The sequence below is a fragment of the Hylobates moloch genome, unplaced genomic scaffold (genome assembly GCF_009828535.3).
Source record: "Hylobates moloch isolate HMO894 unplaced genomic scaffold, HMol_V3 SCAFFOLD_15, whole genome shotgun sequence".
In the NCBI taxonomy this organism is placed as follows: domain Eukaryota; kingdom Metazoa; phylum Chordata; class Mammalia; order Primates; family Hylobatidae; genus Hylobates; species Hylobates moloch.
Window position 1 is genome coordinate 4,428,190 of NW_026652290.1, and position 20,174 is coordinate 4,448,363.

Below are 20,174 nucleotides of genomic sequence, written 5' to 3' on the forward strand. Positions count from 1 at the left end.
GGCTCTGACCATCCTCTTTTGGAAATTGAGAAGGAAAGCATTGAGTGGGACCTAATCCGGAGAAGAAATTAAAGACCAGAAAAAGAAGGAAGCTGGGAATGAAACAAAATGCACTTGAACCTGGAAGCGGCAACCCTCAGCTCTGCGCGGCCAAGCCTCAGCAAGAGTTCATTTTGTGCCTGAGTTACTACAGGGGCAAACTGTACCCGTGCCTGTGCGCTGGGAGAACAAGGCCAGCGCCCAAGGGTGTGCAAAGGATGTGGCAGGCTTCATGGAGGAGGTGGCATTTGCCCTGGGCCTGGGAGACCAGGTTGGATTTTGACAGACTGGGAACTCGGGGGACAGGAGGGGAGCACAGTGTAAGCTAAAGCCCCACATAGGGACCCACGCAAAGACCTCGTGGGCCTGGGCGTCCAGGGCACCATTTCCATCCATGGGTGAAAAGGAGGCTTGAGGGAGACAACAGGTTCTTCACCTGCATCTGTGGATATTTTTTTTTTAAGTTTATTAAAATTTTTTTTAAACGACAGGTTCAGACCTGCCCTTTGTAGTTTGTGTGTTTGTTAATACAGGGTCTCTGTCTCCCAGGCTGGAGTGCAGTGATGTAATCTCAGCTCACCGCAATCTTGACCTCAAGATTGAGCTCAAGCAATCTTCCCACCTCAGCCTCCCAAGCAGCTGGCACCACAGGCGTGCATGCACCACCCCACCCAGCTCATTTCAGTTTTTATTTTTATAGAGATGGGGTCTCACCATGTTGCCCAGGCTGGTCTCGAACTGCTGGGAATACAGGCATGAGCTACTGTGCCCAGCCTCATTTTTTTTGTTTGTTTGTTTTGTTACTATTTTGGCAACATCACGGCAGAACGGTAAAGGCAGAAAGCAGGGTGCCCAATGGCTAGCAGTCTGGCATGCCAAGAAGGCTGTTCCAATGGGGGAGAAGCCAGCAGACACAGAAGCATCATGGCGAGCCCCAACTGAGTGTTCAGAGAAGAGGGAAAACGGAGACAGTGGGGCATCCCGAGAAGATCCTCTGCAGGAGTGCGGTGTCTACAGATGGACCAAGAGAACCTACGCAGGATCCATGTGGAAACAAAGCTGCATAGCTCTGCACATCAGTGCTTCTCGGCGGAGTTGTGGCTGATGGGCTCCTAGTGCAGGACTGGCTCCCAAACAGTGCAAGCGTAGTATGCCTGGGCCCCAGGTCATCATGAAAACCAGAAGCAGACTCGGGAGGCTGAAGCGGGAGGATCACCTGAGCCCAGGAGGTTGAGGCTGCAGTGAGCTGTGATCGTGCCACTGCACTCCAGGATGGGCAACAGAAAGACCCCATCTCAAAAAAGCAGAAGCACATTTCGGAAGCCCCCCAAGCCCACGGGCGTGAGTGCATGTGCGTTTGTGACAGCCTGGTGCTTTGGATGGGCCCAGAGCAGGGGTTCTCAACCTTGGTCCATTAGAATTATCTGAAAATTTTTAAGATAATTCACATCCGGCCGGGCATGGTGGCTCACACCTATAATCCCAGCACTTTGGGAGTCCGAGGCGGGCGGATCACCTGAAGTCAGGAGTTCAAGACCAGCCTGACCAACATGGAGAAACCCTGTCTCTACTAAAAATACAAAATTAGCTGGGCGTGGTAGCACATGCCTGTAATCCCAGCTACTTGGGAAGCTGAGGCAGGAGAATCGCTTGAACCCAGTAGGCGGAGGTTGCGGTGAGCCAAGATTGTCCCGTTGCACTCCAGCCTGGGGAACAAGAGTGAAACTCCATCCCAAAAAAAGGAAAAAAAAAATTCACGTCCAAAATTTTGCAGATAATTCACATCCAAATCAACTCAATCAGAATCTCGGGGTGGGCCTCAGGCACCAGTGTTTTTTTGTTTGTTTTTGAGACAGGGTCTTGCTGTTGCCCATGCTGGATTCAAAACACCTGGGCTCGGCAGGTGTGGTGGTTCATGTCTGTAATCCCAGCACTTTGGGAGGCCGAGGCGGGCAGATCACTTGAGGTCAGGAGATCGAGGCCAGCCTGACCATCACGGTGAAACCCCATCTCTACTAAAAATACAAAGATCAGCCAGGCGTGGTTGCATGCACCTGTAATCCCAGCTACCTGGGAGGCTGAGGCAGTGGGCCGAGATCATGGAACTTTACTCCAGCCTGGGCAACAGAGCAAGACTCTCTCAAAAAGCAAATAAACCGAAACTCTTGGGCTCAAGCAATCCTCTGCCTCAGCCTCTGGAGCAGCTGCAATTAGACACGCGCCACCACTTCCAGCAAGTACCAACGTCTTTAAAACCCCCCTGGTAGATTCCGTTGTGCAGCCCAGGCCGAGAAGCAGCGGCATCGCGGAGTCTTGTCATTCAGCCTGAAATAGCATCAAGTTCCCATTCACTCAAACAACAGTTTGCAGATCTTAGGCTGCTCTCATCGGGCAAACATGGCGGCCTTGCAACATCTCAGATGGGTGCCAGGCATGGTGTGCAGCACACAAACTGTGTCACTTCATACAACGGCCCCATGAGGCAAGGAGCTGGGAGGTCACAGAACACGCCCCAGGGCACCCAGGGACACGCTGAAGCCCAGGCCTCCAGCACACAAGGGCTGCTCTGAAGAGGTCCTCGCTGGAGGGTCTGGGGCCACACAGTGGGTCCGGAGACAAAACCAATAGGAGATAGAAACGAGGAGAGGACGGGCTCACCCAGCCATGGGGCCACAGGCTAGACATCCAGTAGGAGTGGAAGCCGCCGTCTCAAGGCAGAATTCCCTCTCTGGGAAACCTCGGGTTTTGCTCTTAAAGCTCTCAGCTGATAGGATGAGGCCCACCCACATTCTCAAGGAAGATCTTCAGGTGAAATCGACTGTAGGTGTTCACCACATTCCAGCAGCACGTGATCACAGCAACACCTTGGCTCCTCTTGATGAGATCACTGGGCCCCACAGCCTGGCCTGGTTGACACAAAAGACTGACTAGCACACAAGGTAATTCTCCAGAAATATCCAGGCCAAGTTCTTCCACTTTCCTGTCATAAGCAGCTGGTACTGTCCTTTGTGAGGCTGGCAAGATGGGCTCAACAGGTCATAGCCAATGATCATGCTGTCAAGCCAGCAGTGGCAGGCGTACGTCCCCAGCCAGAGAGGGACCGTGATGGTTTGGAGGACAGCGTCTGCACAGATAGGGGCCGGAAACCCTAGGTCTGTCCCTGTGGACTGTCAGTCACTTTCTGGACTGCCCACGCAGCTTCACCCAGCAGCGCTCGCACCTGAAGATGCTGCCACAGTTGGCTGCCCAGAATCAGCACCAGCTACTTGCTGAGGCCCAGAAGCACCACCTGGCTCAGATCCACCCAGATGCCAACTCTGTCGGGCCCTGGTGGCAGCACCCGGATGTCTGCAGAGCATAGGAGCATCCCCATGGGATTGGGTGGGCTAGACCCAGCGCGGGGGTCTGCTAGCAGCCAGTGGCATCTCCACCTGGGTCTGACCCTTTTCTGGGCCCATCGCTCTTTGACCATTTCCCCACCCGGGTTAAATCCCCCAGTCCCAAGCGCAGCTCCTGCAGGCCTGGAGCCCTGGGCCGTGACGGGCTGGTCCCCACAGACCTGGAGCCCTGGGTCGTGACGGGCTGGTCCCCTCAGGCCTGGAGCCCTGGGGTCGTGATGGGCTGGTCCCTGCAAGCCTGGAGCACTGGGGTCATGACAGGCTGGTCCCTGAATCCCTGTGCCCACCCCCTACAGCCTACGGTTTTCAGTATCCCACGGGCTCCTCAAACTCAGCCCAGTCAGACCCAGGATCACCAACCCCCAGCCAGCTGCTGGCAGCCAGAAGCAGGGGGCCAGCCCCGCCTCACCAAGCCCTGTTCGCCTCCAAGCCCAGGTGCTGGTTACCTATGCCTGGGAGGCAACTGTCCCCACAACTCATTTGCAACTGATGTCTCCCCTCCAAGTCCCTCTCTAAATTTGCCTCCTGCTCCAGTAGATGCTACAGCATCCACCCAATGGTTGACGCATCGCTCTGGTCACAATCCATGCCTGCTCGGCTCACTTCTGCAGGTGTAAGCCCCTCCTGGGCGCAGGTTCAGGCTGGTCAAAGGCAGCGAGCGGATCAAGCCCTGGTGCGGTCCAGCCCCTGCCATCTGGGGCTTGGCCAGCAGAGGGCGCCCCCACTCCAGCTGAGGTTCCCAGGACCCAGACCTGCGCCTGGAGGTGGCCCCAGGGCAGCGGGAAGCAGGCCCTGGGTCTGGTGCTCAGGCACAGGCTCTGGTCACAGGCACAGAGCCCCAAGGGACAAGCCCATCTGCAAAACCCCTTTAATCAGAATAAATAGAGTCCCAGGCAGGGCAGAGTTCACTGGGGATGCCCAAGCCGGATTCACCCACCCTTCCAGCTCCAGCCTAGGCGCAGCTGCGGCTTTTGAGAGGCGAAAGTGTCTTCCTTGTCCTGGTGTCCCAGCAGGGTCACTGGGAGGCACCAGTGTGGTCTCAGGGTGCTGGGCGGGCCCGTGAGGCCCATCGCCGTCCCCCTAGGCATCCCGTTCATCTGTGAGCAGCCTCCTCGGTTGTCCCAACCCTGCTAGAAAGAGATGTCACTAAGGGGACCCCATAAACATCAACATCCCTGCAACCTGGCTGGGCACAGCCAAGGCCCGGCGAGGGACAGGCCAGACGCCCCACAGCCTTTCTCCTGAGATGTATTTTAAGTCCCTGTCAAAATGGCCGGCTCCGGAGGCCAGAGAAGGCTCTAGAGAGAGTGAAGGTGGGCGCCGGGGAGGATTTTTGTAGGTCAAAAGTGGTCAAGTGTCAGCAATATCATGGTGTAGCCCCAGTGGCAGCCCTACTGTTCAGCCCCGGCCCCTCTCCCCTCCAGGCTCAGAGTGTCCCCAATCCCTCCACGGACCCTCACCTGCTCCTTTCCTCCCTCTCCTTCCTCTCGTAGATGGAGTGAAGCTTGTTGATTAAGAAGATTTTGTCCTCCCCCTCCTAGAAAGGCCAGAACACAAAGGGGAGGAGAAATCATCCATCAGCCCATCCAGAGCCATCCTGTTCCAAACTGCAATTGAGGGAAAACTCATGAGGTGTATTCAACATTGCAAGTAGCAAAAACGTAAAAGAAAAGGTGAAAGGGCCACCAAACAAGGACAAGGAAAAACCAGGAGCGAGGAAGTGGGCATGTGTGTGGACCTAAGCTTCCTAGTGGCCAAAGTGAAAAGGGAAATGTAATCAGCAGCCCAGAGCCAGCCTGATTCAATTTAAAACCAGCCCTGCCACCTACTGGCTCTGCCTTGGGTTACTAACTCTCTGACCTCAGTGGCAGCATCTGTAAACGGGGATAATAACACAAGGCACAGGGTTTACATTAGTTTCCCGCTGCTGTCGTAACGAACTGTCATCAACTTCGTGGCTTAAAACACCACCAGTTTCTCAACTTTCAGTTCTGGAAGTGAGAAGTCCAAAATGAGTCTCACCGGGCTCCAGTCAAGCGTCGTCAGGGCTACGTTCCTCCCGGAGGCTCCGGGGGAGAATCCTCTTCCTCGCCTTTTCCAACTTCTAGAGGCCCCTGGACTCCTTGGCTTCTCAGCACTTTCCTCCACTTCAAAGCCAGCAGTGGCTGCTCAAGTCCTGCTCACATGGCACTACTCTGACCCTGACACTCCGGCCTCCGTTTTTCACCTCTAAGGACCCTGAGATCACGCTGGGCCACCACAATAATCTAGGGCCATCTCCTATCCAAAGTCAGCTGACTGGCAACTTTAATTCTACCTGCAACCTTAAGTCCCCCAGCCACGCAACATAACATATTCACAGGCTCCATCCAGTCTTAGGACGGGGACATCTTTGGGGCCAGTACTGGACTGACCCAGGGCTCTTTCGACAATGAAATGTGACAAGCAGAGGGGGCACTTAGCAAAGGACCTGGTGCACAGAAACACTGATCATCAATGCCTGGGTCAGGCCGGGACTCCCTGCCGGGAACCTTCACAAAGAGAACACGCGGATTGGCTCTGGGCACCTGGCAACCTGGCTCAGTCTAGGAGGACCACTTAGAATACGTTCAAGGAGCCGGGCGCGGTGGCTCACGCTTGTAATCCCAGCACTTTGGGAGGCCGAGGCGGGCGGATCACGAGGTCAGGAGATCGAGACCACGGTGAAATCTCGACTCTACTAAAAATACAAAAAAAATTAGCCGGGCGTGGTAGCAGGCGCCTGTAGTCCCAGCTACTCGGAGAGGCTGAGGCAGGAGAATGGCGTGAACCCGGGAGGCGGAGCTTGCAGTGAGCCGAGATCACGCCATTGCACTCCAGCCTGGGCGACAGAGCGAGACTCCGTCTCAAAAAAAAAAAAAAAAAAGAATACTTTCAAGGAGAGACCATGGGCCCCTTAAGCAACAACCTAAGTTGCTTCTACCGAGTTGCTGATGAGTATGGAGGGGCTGTGCGCTTGAGCCATGCCGACCTGCACGGGGAAAGCTCAGACCGACAGCCTCAAAGATGGGTCAGAGCTCGGCCTTGGGTAGACACCACAGCCAGCATCCCCCTGGAGAAAGGTCCTTCCCATCCCAGAGCAACAGTCGGTAGAGCTGGGATTCTCCCAGCACCACTCTGCATCCCCCGCCTGGACCCACCTGGCCCTACCTGGCCCTACCTGGCCCCTGGGGGCTCTGAAATGCCACCCAGTAGAGCAGGAGCCATTTCCCACTCCCAATATCTATGGCCAGACAACCACCGCCGCCGAGATGCCTGGCTTTCAGCTCTGTGTGGTGAAACAGGAAAGGCAGGAGATGGGACAGTGTGTACTACAGTGTTCACAACCCAAGCAATGTGGGAGCCGTCCCATGAGTGCTTGGGACGAACTGGGACGAGCTGCCTGGAGCCCTGGATCCTGGCACCAACTAGCCAGCAGCAGGGTCACATGGCTGCCGAGGCCCACTGGCTGCACCCCGCCCTGCCCTCGCCTTGGCAGACACCAGCCGCCGATCCCGACAAGCTCCCCTCTAGCCTTGGTGTGGAGCACGCCTAAGGACACTGGCACTCACCAGCCCCAGAGTGACAACCTGCAGGAGGACAAATGGCAATGGGAGGGGACAGGGAGCCCTGGGGGGAGGGCAGAGCCCAGCAGCAGGAAGCAAGCCTGGAAAAGCCACAGGACCTGCTTCACAGGGGCCCGTTCCCCAGGGGAGAGGCCTCGGGGAGGAGGCCAGGCTGGGTAGCCCGGTGGGGGAAGTGCCTTGTCTCCAACTTGGTGGCTGCCCAGTGGGCAAGGAGGTCCTCCTGGGCAGAGAGGAGCGAAGGGAGTGGGCACGGGGGCCTGCTGCTGTGGACAGTCCTCCTGGGAGCTGCCCCTGGGGTATGGGGTCTGACCCCCTTCTGCAACTCACTCCCATGACACAGCATGAGGGCCTCGGCAACTCGCTGTGTCACCCAGGCTGGAGTACAGTGGTGCAATCTCAGCTGATTCTCCTGCCTCAGCCTCCTGAGTAGCTGGTATAGGTGGACGCCACCACGCCCAGCTAATTTTTGTATTTTTAGTAGAGACAGGGCTTTGCCATGATGGTCAGGCTGGTCTCGACCTCTTGACCTCAAGTGATCTGCTCACCTCAGCCTCCCAAAGTGCTGGGATTAGAGGCCTGAGCCACCGTGCCCGGGCTTTTTTTTTTTTTTTTTTTTTTTAATGAGACAGTTTCGCTTTCACCCAGGCTGGAGTGCAGTGGCACAATCACAGCTCACTACAGCCTCAACCTGGGCTCAAGCAATCTCCTACCTCAGCCTCCCAAGTAGCTGGGACTACAGGTGCACGCCACCACACCCAGCTAACTTTTAAAATTTTTGTAGAGACAAGGTTTTGCTCTGTTGCCCAAGCTGGTCTCAAACTCCTGGGCTCCAGCCATTCTCCCACCTTGGCCTCCCAAAGTGTTGGGACTATAGGCGTGAGCCACCGTGCCCGGCCAAACATTGTTTTATTCATAAAAATGTTTTGGCCAGGCGCGGTGGCTCATGCCTATAATCCTAGCACTTTGGGAGGCCGAGGTGGGCAGACTGCCTCGGGAGCTCGAGACCAGCCTGGGCAACACAGTGAAACCGCATCTCTACTAAAAACACACAAAATTAGCCGGAGTGGCGGCAGGCCCTGTAGTCCCAGCTACTCAGGAGGCTGAGGCAGGACAATTGCTTGAACCCAGGAGGCAGAGGTTGCAGTCAGCCGAGACTGTGCCACTACACTCCAGCCTGGGCGACAGAGCGAGACTCCATCTCCAAAAAAAAAAAAAAAAAAAAAGTTTTAAGTCCTGACCCTCCCTCAACCTTAATCCACCTGTTTGTAAAATGAGTGAAGAGTCCATAGGGACCCAAAAATCCTCACAGAGACTGTCTGAACCCTCAGCGGGGCCATACCCAGGGGCTGAAATCACACCCCACCCCCCGGAGCCCTGGTCCCAGTGGGGCCCTGCGGGGCCCTGGGGATCAGAAGCCTGGCTCTGTCTCACAGCTACTTCGTCACTCGATCTGAAGTGCACGTATAGATCAGGGTCACTTGTTTGGCAAACAAACCCTTTCACCCGCCAAGGCCCACAGGAGAAGATGTACAGGGGAGTGGAGGGGAGTGTCACCCCCAGGTGACCTGAGAGGGTGGGGGGTGAGAGCCCAGGAGGGGCACTCACATTGCTGATCTGCTCCTTGAGCAGGCAGATGACCTTCCGCTGGCCCCGCACCACCTGGATGTTGAGGTAGATCACGGCCCTGCAGGAGAAGGGCTGTCGGGCAGGGCCCAGGGCCACAGCCCAGGAGCGGCCAGTCCCCACACAGTGCAGGCCCAGCGAGGGCCATCTCCCCAGGACCGCCCCCACCTGTGGGACTCACAGCAGCAGGGCTGACACCAGGAAGACAAAGAAGGTGTTTTCCACAAGGTACCGGTGCACCCAGGGCAGCCAGGAGACCCTGGGGCCTGCCGCCTCCAGGTGGCGCACCCACACCCTGCCGGCCTCGTACATGGTGTCCAGGGTCCGGAAGGGGCCGCAAGTGCTTGAGGGCTTCACCCTGGGGAAGAGGCCGACCAGGAACCCTCAGCCCTGGCAATAGCCCACCCGGCTCCCTCCCAGTCCGTCCTCTGCACCCCTAAGCCTTGGGCCCCCCAGGCACCACCACCCAACCCCCAGATGACACAGAAGGGTCTCCCTCCACCCGCCCCTACTCACTGCCAGACGGCGTAGCAGAGGAAGACAGCGGCGCCCAGGAAGGCGGGGAAGCAGAGCAGCGTGAGGAAGACGGTGCTCATATGTGAGGCCAGCCAGGGCCGGCGCGGCGCCTGGCAGTTGGCCAGAAGGCTGGTCTGCGGGGAAAGGCTGCGCTCTGCCACCGTCCTGCTACCCCTCAGCACCCCTCCAAGGCCTGGGGGAGCTCAAGAGGGAAGGGCGACCTGGGCTGTGCGTCCAGGCAGAGCCTGGACCCCGCTCCCTGCAGCCTCCTCATTTACAGAGGAAGACAGAAGCCTGCCGGTCACTCGCACGCAAAGGGGTGATGCCAACAGCACCTCCATCCGCTGAAGGTCGCTGCCATGCCAGGCTCTGCACACAACACTGTACACGCCACCTCCCTCAGTCCCTACTGGAACATGGTCCCCATTGCACGGATGAGGAAACAAAAGGCCAGACGAGACAGGAGCCAGGATGGTTGGGTGCGGTGGCTCACGCCTGTAATCCCAGCACTTTGGGAGGCCCAGGTGGGCGGATCACGAGGTCAGGAGATCGAGACCATCCTGGCCAACATAGTGAAACCCCGTCTCTACTAAAAATACAAAAAAATTAGCCGGGTGTGGTGGCGGGCGCCTGTAGTCCCAGCTACTCAGGAAGCTGAAGCAGGAGAATGGCGCGAACCTGGGAGGCAGAGCTTGCAGTGAGCAGAGAGCGCGCCACCACACTCCAGCCTGGGCGACAAAGCAAGACTCTGTCTCAAAAAATAAAATAAAATAAAAAGACAGGAGCCAGGATGGGAAGGAAGGTCCCAGTTCTCAGCCACTGGGCATGACCCAGTTGCAGAGAGAGGACCAGGGTCACTTTTCCAGGGACCCAGAGATCCCAAGGCTTAGTGTCTCCCAGAGCCCTGGCCCTACCCCTAGCCAGGTGCACACAGGCACCTGGTGACGACCTCTGAACCCAGCGATGCTTCCCGGCCTGCCAAAGACAGTGATGCCAAGAGGGGTCATCCGTCCCTTCGGCTGAGGGACAGGCCAGGGCAGCCCCGGGCCGCCAGCCCCACTCCACTCGGGTGGGGAGGGTTCTAGTGTCCCAGGCTCTGCCCAGCTGAGTCCTGCCCCCACTGCCGGCCACCCTGCCAGCCCAGCCCTCCCCAGGCCTTGACAGCCTCACCTTCTTGATATAGAAGACAAGCAGCAGCTTGATGATCTGCACGGCAGGGAGGAGGGGCGAGAAGAGCACCCCCAGCCTGGGGAGGAGGTGGCAGTTCAGGGGCTGCTCCAGTGCCCTCCCCTCCCCGAGACCAGGCTGGTTCCAGACCATGGACAGGGCATGTGAGAGTGGCCAAAACTGAGTCCCCGGGGTTAAGGTCTGCATCATTCCAGGGTCCATGGCCGGGCCTGGCTGTGGCCCCAGGGGGAGGCAGGTGCAGGACCCCCGGGGGAAAGTGGCACTGACCGAGGGGCCAGACAGCAGGAGGCAAGCAGAGGACCCTCACCAGGTCAGAGTCTGCCCATAAATCAGCTCCAGGACGTTCCGGGCAATGTCAAACTCCGGCTTCCGCCTCCTCTTCAGCTTCTTCTCAGAGATAATCCTGCCTCCGAGGAGGACCCCGGGTCATGAGATGGGAAAGACACGCCCAGGCAGGCCGGCCTGAGTCCCCACACCCGGAGGCACCCGCCCCCAGCCAGGGGACATCCTGGCCCTTCCACAGATAATGCCAAGGAGAGACAGCCACCAGCCTGAGGGCCCCCACCAGGGGCTTGGTCACACCAGCCTCATCCTAAGTAGGTTCGGATACACCAGAGTGAAACAAGCAGTATCAGCTCCAGCACCAAATGATTTTTTCTTTTTTGAAAGGGTCTGGCTCTGCTGTCCAGGCTGGAGCGCAGTGGCGCAACCGTGGCTCACTGCAGCCTTGACCTCCTGGGCTCAAGCAATCCTCCCACCTCAGCCTCCCGAGTAGCTGGGACTACAGGCACCCACCACCAGGCCCAGCTAATTTTTATTTATTTTTGTTTTTATTTCTTTAGAGACGAGGTCTCACTCTGTCGCCGAGGCTGGTCTCAAACTCCTGGGCTGAAGTGATCCTCCCACCTCAGCCTCCCAAAGTGCTGGGATTACAGGCGTGAGCCACCACACCAGGCCTCCTACTGATTTTTTTAATCTTATTTTTTATTATTATTAAATTCATATATTCTCGAAGAAAACACCAAGAAGAAAAAACAGCTGAGGTGCCAGAACCCACAGCGGAATACCTGGAACATTTTTAAAATATTCCTCCGCTGTCTGTCCCCTGCTGTGTGTTTTTCCTTTGTATCCTAGACTGAGGTTGTATGATACACACGTCACTTTTTTTTTTTTTTTGGAGATACAGTCTTGCTCTGTCGCCCAGGCTGGAGTGCAGAGGCGCGATCTCAGCTCACTACAACCTCCGCTTCCCGGGTTCAAGCGATTCTCCTGCCTCTGCCTCCCGAGTAGCTGGGACTACTGGTGCATGCCACCACGCCCTGCTAATTTTTGTATTTTTAGTAGAGACGGGGTTTTGCCATGTTGGCCAGGCTGGTCTCAAACTCCTGACCTCAGGTGATCCACTCACCTCAGCCCCCCAAAGTGCTGAGATTACAGGCATGAGCCAGCACGCCTGGCCATACACATCACTTTGAAACCTATTTTCCTTTCCAATCTAAAAATGAGTTCGCTTCTATTTCCTGAGTCTTCCTCTGAAGGGTGGAGACACAGGGCCCTGATGTGAAAGGTCCAGGCCTGAGAACCTCCCGGCCACGCATCCCAGCCGCTAAGGGGAGAATGCCCCCCACCCAGCCCGCCCAGGGCCCCCTCACCTCCACACCAGTTCCCCAAAAAGCGTGTCCAGCAACATGAGGATGAAGTCCATCACCAGGAACCGGTACAGCTCCTGGCCCACGAAGTCCTCCCAGCACTGGCCCTGCAGGACGCCCACCCTGCGGCCCAGCCAGTGGTAGCACAGTGTCCCCAAGATGGCCAGCTTGAGGATGAGGTTCCTGCGGAAGGCGGGGTGCAAAGGCTGAGGGGCGGGTGCAGGGGACAGAAGATGCACCCCAGGGCCCCCACCAGGGGCTTGGTCACACCAGCCTCATCCTAAGTAGGTTTGGATACACCCAGAGCTAAACAACCAGTATCAGCTCCAGCACCAAACGATGTTTTCATGTGCGGCCACACACCTGCAGATGGCCACGTACACCTCCAGTACCGGGGAGTCATGCGGCTCCAGGGCGGCCAGGACACGGCACAGGTATGGGGCCCCCAGGTTGAGGAGGCCAACCACCAGGGGCAGGACCAGCAGCGCAGCCTCCTGGCCAGCAGCCTCTGGACTCTGCAGGGGTGCAGGGAGTGGTGTCATGGAAGCCCCTCAATCCATGGTGGGAGGGGGCAGCTACAGGGAAGGGCCCGAGGTGGAACTAGCAGGTAGCACCTCCCTCCTCCAAGATTCGGCCCTCCCCAGGCCTCAAGTTCAAACCACACAGGAAGCGGGGAGGGGCACAAGTAGTGGAAAAGAAACCAGAAACCAAAAAATAAAACCGTGAGATAGGACAAGGGGTGAGAAGGGGGGCTGGGAGGGAGCCCCAGCACGGGGCACAGCGTACATGGCACCCTGGGCTGGCCGGGTGGAGGAGGAGAGACAAGGCTGCCTCCCCGGGGAGCAGGTGCCCAGAGTCCCTGGGGACAGGTTCCCCCATCCCCGCACCTGGATCATGAACTCCGAGAAGACGTGGATGGCCACAGCGCAGCCCAGCGCGGTCCCCAGACACAGCAGCCACACAAGCCCCAGCACAGCCGCCTGCCGCAGCCTCCCGCACACGCTCCTGGGGCTCTGCCGCAGCTGCCACTCGGCCAGCAGCTCCTGCAGGCGGCACCGTGTCCCCGTCACCCACATCAGAGCACGGACACGTGCAGATGTGCGGACACAGCACAACACACACAACACACATGAGACACACCAGGAGGCTTGAACCAGGACAGAGGGCCAGTCCCCCATGCCCCACCTGCCCTTTCATCTGCTGAGGGCCCTCCCTCCAGGTACAGAGAGGACCCAGTCCCTTGCCAGGAGGCCCCTGTGCCTGGGCTGGCGTTCACTCCCGAGGCCTGCCTCAACCCCTCTCCACCCGCCTCCCCAGCCCTGCCCGCTAGGGCAGGGACCTTGCTCAGAGATCCTTTCCTGTTCCCTGTGGATGTGGGTGGCCCCCAGTGACCAGAAGCCCCCCCATGAAATGGCTCATGACAGGTCACAGCTCTGAGCTCCCTGAAGCACAGAACCCTAGAAAGGCAGAGAATGTTCCATGAGGCCCAGCTCTGCAGCCTCCCGGCCCTGCAACCTCTACAAGGGCCTCTGCCTCTATGCCTCAGTCTCCTCACTGAGGCACACAAAAGATGACAGTCCTCACCCACTGGGCTCCTGTGGCCACCAACCAAGCTAACGCCAGCCAGGGAGCATGTGCCAGCTGGGGCCTGAGGCCTCAGGGCTGGCTCCCGGGTGCTCACTGGGCCATGGCACTACTACCCGCTAGCAGACAACAGAGGCAGCCCCTAACTGAGGGGTGGGTACCAGAGAAAAACTCAGGACCTGCCCGTCACTGCAAGCAGAAAAGACCACGCCTGCCCAGCGCCCCGAGTTCAGCTCACGGACAGATGGCCCTCCCTCTAGACCATGGTTCTGGCCACATGGTCCTAAGTGGACCCAGGGCCAGGCCTGCAGGGAGCTGGGCAGGCCAGCTTGGTGCTCCGGGGCCACTCACCTTCAGCCGGGTGCGAATATTGTCCTGCTGGAGGCGGGAGGCCCGCTTCTGCGTCACCTTATAGTCCCAGGAGCAGAAGACGGTGATGGCGTGGATGCCAGAGGTGCTGCCCACCCGGTAGCTCTCCCCGAAAGAGTGAGCCATGCTGGGGAGTAGACACAGACGTGGCAACCGACAAGCTGACGGGCAGAGGCCAACGGGAGAAGGCAGACCGGATGCTCTCGGCAGCCAGACCCCACCACCCACTCGGGAGCCATCTGGGCCCTGACCGGGCCTCCAGCCACGCCCCTGCCCCACCACCAGCCCTCTACACCAGTCTCATCCAACATAGCACCCACCAGCCACATCTGCCTAGAAGAGGGGGCAGGGCTGCATTCACCACGGACTTGGCTGGCTGCCTCCCAGCGAGACATGGACCAGAAGATGCTGGGCTCACCTCAGGGCCTTTGCACTGCTGGTCCCAACAACCAAAACATCTTCCCTGCTTCCTTATCCATCCCCACTCTTATCTAACCTTCCCCTCTCAGGGCAAGTGCCGCCTCCCCTGGGAAGCAGCCTGACTCCTTCCCCATTGCTCCCATAACACCGGGGGAACACCACTAAGCCTCCTGGATTGTCCCAGCCCATTCAGTGGTCCATCTTCTCCCAGAGACAGCAAGCCCCCCCTAGGACATTTACCATCCTGCCCTGAGCTGAGCACAGAGAATGTTTGTGGAATACGTAGATGCACGGGTGGGTGGGTGGAAGAATAAGTAGGTGGGTGGGTGGATGCATGCATGAATAAATGTGTGGGTGGATGAATAAGTGGGTGGGTGGGTGGATGGATGAATAAATGTGTGGGTGGATGGGTGGATGGATGAACGGATGGGTGGATGAATGGTAGGTGGATGGATGAATGGGTAGATGGGTAGGTGAATGAGTGGGTGGATGGGTGGGTGAATTGAGTGGGTGGATGGGTGGGTGGATGGATGAATGGGTAGATGGGTGGGTGAATTGAGTGGGTAGATAGGTAGGTAGATGGATGAATGGGTGGATGGGTGGGTGAAGTGAGTGGGTAGATAGGTAGGTGGATGGATGAATGGGTGGATGGGTGGGTAGGTAGATGGATGGGTAGATGGGTGGATAAGTGGACAGTTGGATAGGTGAGTGGATGAGAGCAGACAGTAGATGGACAGAAGGAAGAAAGGAAGAGGGAAGAATCAATAAATGGGTCGAAAGATGAATGGATGGATGAGTGGAGCTTGGAGCCTGGGTCATGAGGTGGAGGCGTTACCTGTACACCAGGGTGATGCAGGTGATAAAGAAGCTCACGCCCACAGTGGAGAGGTAGGCCAGGGGCATGTTGTAGGGCAGGCCGCCCGCCCTGGGTGTGCACTGGCTGCCATCCAGGGGGCTGCCACACGGCTGGTTCAGCGTGGCATTACTGTAGTGGCCGTAGTACATGACGGTGTGGGTGAAGCAACCCTGCCGCAGGGAGATCCAGCCAAGTCAGGGACTCTCCCCACGCCCCACCCCGACCCTCAGGCCTGACAGCCACAGGGGCAGAGCAGGAGGAGGCCAGGCAGGGGCAGCGAGGGAAACAGGGAGGGGTCATGGCCACAGCAATCTTGGGCCTCCCAGCCCCATGGGAACCCCAGCACGATGGGCATCCAGGGGCATTGAGGGGGAGGCGGGGAGCTGGCTGTGGCCACCTGGAGTCACAGCGGGGCAAGGGTTGGGGGCCCCAGAGGAGATGGGACAAGAAGGGGACACGGTACCAGGGCAGCAGAAGACAGGCACCCCCTGTCCCCCAGTCCTAGGGCTTCCTCACCGCGCCTGTGAGGAGCTCCAGGCCTGTACAGACGGGGGCAGGGCCCGGCAGGGTGGGTGGGAAGGCGACCTGCGGGCCCATGATGAAGGCTACCAGCAGCAGCAGCAGGAGGGCGTTGAAAGCCAGCAGGGTCTTGAGAAAGAGGAAGTAGGAGAGCACGCTGGAGCCAAACTGGCCCCCGATGCGCTTCAGGGCGTAGCGCCATGGCATCAGGGCCTGCAGGGCGGAGAGCAGCGCCAGCCCCAGGCTGTGCAAGGCCTGCGGGCACAGGCAGAGAGGCCCTGAGGGTGAGGCTGGGGGAGGCACCGAGGCCACCCCAGCCCTACCCAGCCACCCCAGCCCCAGGGCAGACCAGGGGGACCCATACCAGCACGCAGGCATATCTGAGCCGACCACAGCAGGAGCAGACCCCGCCGCTGCCCAGCTGGCCCCTCCACTTCCCCCTCAGGGTCCTGCTCTTCTCTCTGGGGACAGAGGCAGCCATAGGTGCCTGGACCAATGAGGGGCCTGACTCTCTCCTTCCTGGAGACCAGCCACCCACGGGCTCAGCCCCTTCTCCCCCACCACCTAGCCCAGCTGAGGAAGTGGGTCTGGGGGCGCAGCAGCGGGGGCGGGGGCAGGGGCGGGACTGCTCACCGCAGGCTGCGTTTCTCAGCCAGGCTTAAGGGCATCCCTCGAAGCATGTGGTCCCGCTGTGTCACCGCCAGGCTCTGGAGCTCCTTCACCAGGAGGCTCTGCTTCTCTGCGAGAGGGAGAGGGAGAGGGAGGTCCTGCCCATCCCCAAGTGCCCCTCCCTGCAGCCCGCAGCCAGGACCCTGGACAGGCCTGTGCGTCCCTGCGGCACCGTCCCGAGACACCTCGGTGCCCTTATTTGAGCTTGAATCGCCGATCAGCCATATGTTTGCTTCAGTCAGCCGCCGCGACAAGCAGGAAGCTCACAGAGCACAGGGGCCTGTTTCCCACGCACAGTCCCCAACTCGGGGCCCAGGGCCACAGCCCTCCAAGCACTCCAAGGCGCTTGTGAAGTAAGACCCCCACTTCCCTGTCCCCGTGGGTCCCTGCAGAGGGACGGGGGAGCCTTCAGGCAGCCTGCTAAGGGATAGGAGAGGGGCCTCTGGCTCTGCGGCACCCCAGCCACCGCCTAGGCCAGGCTGGCCTCTTGCACCCCACCCCAGGCAGGTGTCCGCCACTGGGGCTCCAGTGCCCACTCACTCACCCTCCTCCTCCCGGGCCATGGGGTCCAGCTCCAGGTCGTACAGGCGGAGGCTGGGTCGGGCGGAGCGGACAAAGTTCCCAAGCAGGGGCCGGCTGCTCCTGCGCCGAAGCTGCACCGTGCGGTTGTAGTACTGCGAGATGATGGCACCTCGGCTGCGGCCTATGGAGGCAGCTGGGCAGGGCCGGGCCGGGCAGGGCCAGGCCTCCCTCCCCTCAGGATGGGCTCACCACAGGCCTCGGCGTCCCTCACCCCTTCCCAGGACCCAGGAAAATCCTTTCAACAAAGATTCCAGGCACCACTGCGTTCCGAAAGCCTATTTTTACCCGGTGACAACTCTGGAGTCATTTTTGGAGCCCAGGGAGGGCCACGTGGGGCTGTGCTGGGCCTCCAGGCAGCAGACGGGATGGGGTAGGAGCCCCCCCTCGGCCTGGCTCTGAGCTACGGGAGCAGCCACTACCCAGGGAGATGCCTGGCAGGAAGCCCCCCAGCCCAGCCCCTGGGGCTGGGGTCAACTCGGGGCCGAGGCCGAGGGTCCCACTCACCAATGGTGCGGCTGGGCATGCTGGCCAGGATGCGGAGTGTGGCCGCGTTCTGGGTGCCCTCGGGCCGCCAGAGTGTCTGCTGGCCACTTCCTACAAAGCAGGAAAGACTCACCAGGGGTCCTGGAGATGCCGTTGGCCACAGTATCTCCCACCCCATCCCAGGCCTGCAGAGCTGGGAGGCCCATCCTGAGGGGCTGGGGCACCCCAGTCTTAGTCCACACCACCCAACATCCAGGCCTGAGCTCACCTGTGGCCTCCCGCTCTCTCTGCTGCAGCTCCAGCCCCTCCTGGGCCTCGCACTGGCTCTGCTCCTGGATGAGCTGCTGGAAGGAGTCATGCACTTCGCTTTCATCATACGGGCTGGGGTCCTGGCTGCAGAGGGGGTTGGGGGGCGGTCAGGCTCCAGCCACCTCTCTCCTTCCAGCAGCCCCTGCTCAGGTGACCTCTCCGTGGGGGGTGGAACATTCCAGCCTCCAGCCCCCAGTCCCAGAGCGCTTACCCCTGGTCCCCTGGGGTCTCAGGGACATCGAGGATGAAGGCCAGGGGCTGGGCCATGTCTCTGGCCAATGTCCGCTAGTCTGCAGACCTAGGGCAGTTCAGAACCTGGGCGCCACCTCCGGAGCCTCCTGCTGCCCATCTGATGAGAGGGGCACAGAGCCAGGGGTGGCCTTCAATGCCTGGCAGGCGTCCACACCACCCATTCCCGGGGGGACCACGGGAGGTGCCACTCACAGCCCAGACAGTCCTGCCCGCCCCCCTATCACCTCAGGTAAACACATGGTCAGGCACTGAATAAGCCTCATGCCAGAATGGAATGGGGGGCCCCCTCCAGTGTCTGGGGAGGGGAGAGAGGAAGGAAGGGTGTGGGGTCTGTAGTTCCCCATGTGTTTCCTCGATGTCGCCAGTCCCTGGGAAATGGGGAAGAGCTAGGGTGCCTGTAGACACAGCCCCTTTCAGGACCTCCATGCCCAGGGTTCTGGCACAGAGACACCTCCTTTTTGGAGAGAAAGGTCAGAGCAGGCTGGAGGCCTTCTCTGCGTCTGCCCTGTGACCCCAAAGCACTTCCTCTAGCAGGAAATGAGCTGCTGGAGCCCTCACCCCCCACCAGCCCCAGGCGGAAGCAGCACAGGAGGCTCCTCCCCCACACACAGAGGTCACTCCATGCCACCCCCGTCAGGGCGCCAAGGTCCTCATGTTCTCAGAAGACCCATTGCCCTGCATTCCATCATCCCAGAGCGGCCGACTGGGGAGGAGTGGCCAGGACCTCAACAGGCCTCCTTTGTCCTGGCTCTGCTGTCACCCAGCACAACTGGAACCAGAGCAGCCTTGCCTGGGGCCCTGGGCTCGGGGCCTGTTCACTCTGTGAGTGGAGCCAGGACTCAGCTCCCAGCCACCAGCAAGTCCTGCCGGCCTCTGCGCTGGGCTCCTCCTGCGCTCACCCTCAGGAACTCAGGGCTCAAAGTCGGCCGGGTTGAAGGGCGCTTCCTCGGACAGGCAAACCCCGGGTGCCCCGATAGAGCAGCTCCTTGCAGGGGTGCCAGTCACAGGACCAGACGGTGCCCTCCCTCAGTGTCCTGGGTGCCATCTTCGGGCCCAGGCCCCACACCACCCCCTCCCTCCAGCAGGAGCAAAGACGTGGGAAAACCAGCCCAGAGCTTGGTCCGAGGCGGCCCCACCCAGCCTAACACGGGACAGCTGCCGAAGGAGGGGCTGAGGACGCCCCACCCAGTCCCTAAAGCTGGAATCTCTTCCTCCAGACAGGCCCTTCTAAGCTCAGGGAACCCGGGGACCCAGCACCCCAGCACCCCGCCCCGAGGCCCAGGCAAGTCCAGCGGAGTTTCCAGGCGCACCATTCCTGAGCCAGGTGGGGAGGCGCTGGGTGGCGCGCGTTTCCAAGAACCCCCCACCATAGCCGGTAGCGAGCCCCCCGGGAGCAGCTGCTACCCAGGGAGAACCGCAACCTGGCCCCGGAGTCCAGAGCGGCTGCAACTCGGGGGCCACCGAACCCACCCAGCCGGCCTCCCTGTCCCTCGCCCCTCGCGGCCAGTGGCCTCCCCGCCCCTTCCCATCCCGGCCACACCCCCTCCCCTCCCAGTGCCCCGGGGCTCGGCTGGGGGATCTGGGTGGGGGATGCGGATTTTGCTCCCCACACTGCCCTCCCCGCCCCTGCCGCTCCCGGCTCTGTCTGAGCCGGAGGGTCAAGCCCTGGGAGCTCCAGGAGCACCCGGGGAGGCAACTCGGCTGCCAAATGGCCCCAGAGGCCGAAAGGAATTCAGGGGGGGTTGCCGCTGTCCCCGCATGGGAGAAGCAGCCGGGGCTGGCAGGACCCGGGACCGGGATCGCGGCCGCTCACCTGGAAGGCGCCGGGGAGGAGGGGCCGCGTGCTCAGGCAGGGCTCACCTGTGCCCCGCGAGGGCCGCCGGGAACTAAGGTCTCGGCTCTCCTTCCCGAGGGAGTGGCAAAGGGCCCCAGGGGGCGACTGGGCCAGTCTGGCTGGGCCGGGGGAGTAGCTGCACCTCCCGGCCCACGTGGGGTGGGCGGAGGGGGGGCGGGCCTCGGCTATCACGTGACCCGGCCCGGCCCGCGGCGCCCCCGCCCTCCTCCGGGTGCCCCGCGGCTACTATGCCTTCCTCCCCTGCCAACTTCCGACCCC

General features: G+C 60.1%; 1 protein-coding gene across 4 annotated transcripts; it reads right to left on the bottom strand.

Moving 5' to 3' along the window:
* Nucleotides 1-4,287: 4,287 nt before the first annotated feature.
* TMC6 (transmembrane channel like 6) lies at nt 4,288-20,051 on the bottom strand. Of its 4 annotated transcripts, none has more exons than XM_032178212.1 (20): nt 19,922-20,051; nt 18,021-18,158; nt 17,769-17,893; nt 17,522-17,611; nt 16,980-17,138; nt 16,400-16,505; nt 16,131-16,227; nt 15,764-16,021; nt 15,227-15,417; nt 13,954-14,098; nt 12,906-13,061; nt 12,382-12,533; nt 12,022-12,201; nt 10,677-10,772; nt 10,352-10,427; nt 9,182-9,315; nt 8,847-9,023; nt 8,648-8,726; nt 4,898-4,974; nt 4,288-4,564 (listed from the first exon to the last, which is right to left on the bottom strand). In XM_032178212.1, exons 2-20 carry the CDS (start codon nt 18,074-18,076, stop codon nt 4,531-4,533), a joined length of 2,388 nt encoding a protein of 795 aa, XP_032034103.1. In that variant the 5' UTR covers nt 18,077-18,158; nt 19,922-20,051; the 3' UTR covers nt 4,288-4,530. The 4 variants fall into 4 exon arrangements, with proteins under 4 accessions (XP_032034103.1, XP_032034102.1, XP_032034101.1 ...); XM_032178211.2 differs by having other exon boundaries at nt 19,875-20,036; XM_032178210.2 differs by having other exon boundaries at nt 4,288-4,567; nt 19,875-20,036.
* Between the last annotated feature and the right edge of the window lie 123 nt (nt 20,052-20,174).